Source organism: Cariama cristata, unplaced genomic scaffold (assembly GCF_000690535.1).
Source record: "Cariama cristata isolate BGI_N322 unplaced genomic scaffold, ASM69053v1 scaffold24172, whole genome shotgun sequence".
Lineage (NCBI taxonomy): Eukaryota > Metazoa > Chordata > Aves > Cariamiformes > Cariamidae > Cariama > Cariama cristata.
This window is the reverse complement of record NW_009603545.1, coordinates 3,915-4,458: the sequence shown is the minus strand read 5'-3', so window position 1 is coordinate 4,458 and position 544 is coordinate 3,915. Positions and strand designations below refer to the sequence as shown.

Genomic DNA, 544 nt, shown 5'->3' with positions numbered 1-544 from the left:
GGCTGGCCCCCAAGCAGGGTCTCCTGCACAGGGAAGACTTCATCCCCTTCCTCCCACGTCTCCACGGGCTGCTGGCCCTCCACGATCTCTCCGGGCTTTCCAGCCTCTATCTGCACAAGGGCAGTGGTCAGGCGCAGGCAGGGAACTCCCCCATTTTTTTTTCTTCCCACGGGCTCCTGCTATGCTCCCATGCGGGGCAGGGCCTCACCCTGGGCAGGTCCCTCCTGTCTCAGCATTTGCCAGCAGCGTCCCAGGGTTGCTGCAGGCCTTGTCCTGTCCCAGCCCGGCAGCCCTAGGACAGCACCCACACCCTCCTGCTCTGCAGAGCCACAGTCCCTGTTCGGTTGCTCTCTGCTACTGGCACATCCCTGGCTGTGCCCAGAAGGGACCCCAACCCACTGCTGGAGGAGGGCTCTGGGCAGACTCACCTGCTTCTGCATCCGTCGCCTGGGATCTGGATGGAAAGAGGGACAGAGAAGGCAATGGTCAGGGGGGAAACTCCTGCCCTGCCAGGAGCTCCCAGGGGTCAGAGCTAGGGCTGGTG

General features: G+C 63.8%; 1 protein-coding gene across 1 annotated transcript in view; it reads right to left on the bottom strand.

Annotated features, from left to right (window-relative positions):
* Positions 1-7: 7 nt before the first annotated feature.
* The window catches only part of LOC104157779 (tumor necrosis factor receptor superfamily member 5-like), a gene marked incomplete at both ends in the record, with an annotated part of 3,706 nt that continues 3,169 nt past the window's right edge, over positions 8-544 (bottom strand). Inside the window, 2 exons of the mRNA XM_009695249.1 lie at positions 8-23; positions 429-454. Coding sequence (XP_009693551.1) covers positions 8-23; positions 429-454 — 42 coding nt within the window. The remainder of the gene's footprint in view (positions 24-428; positions 455-544) is intronic.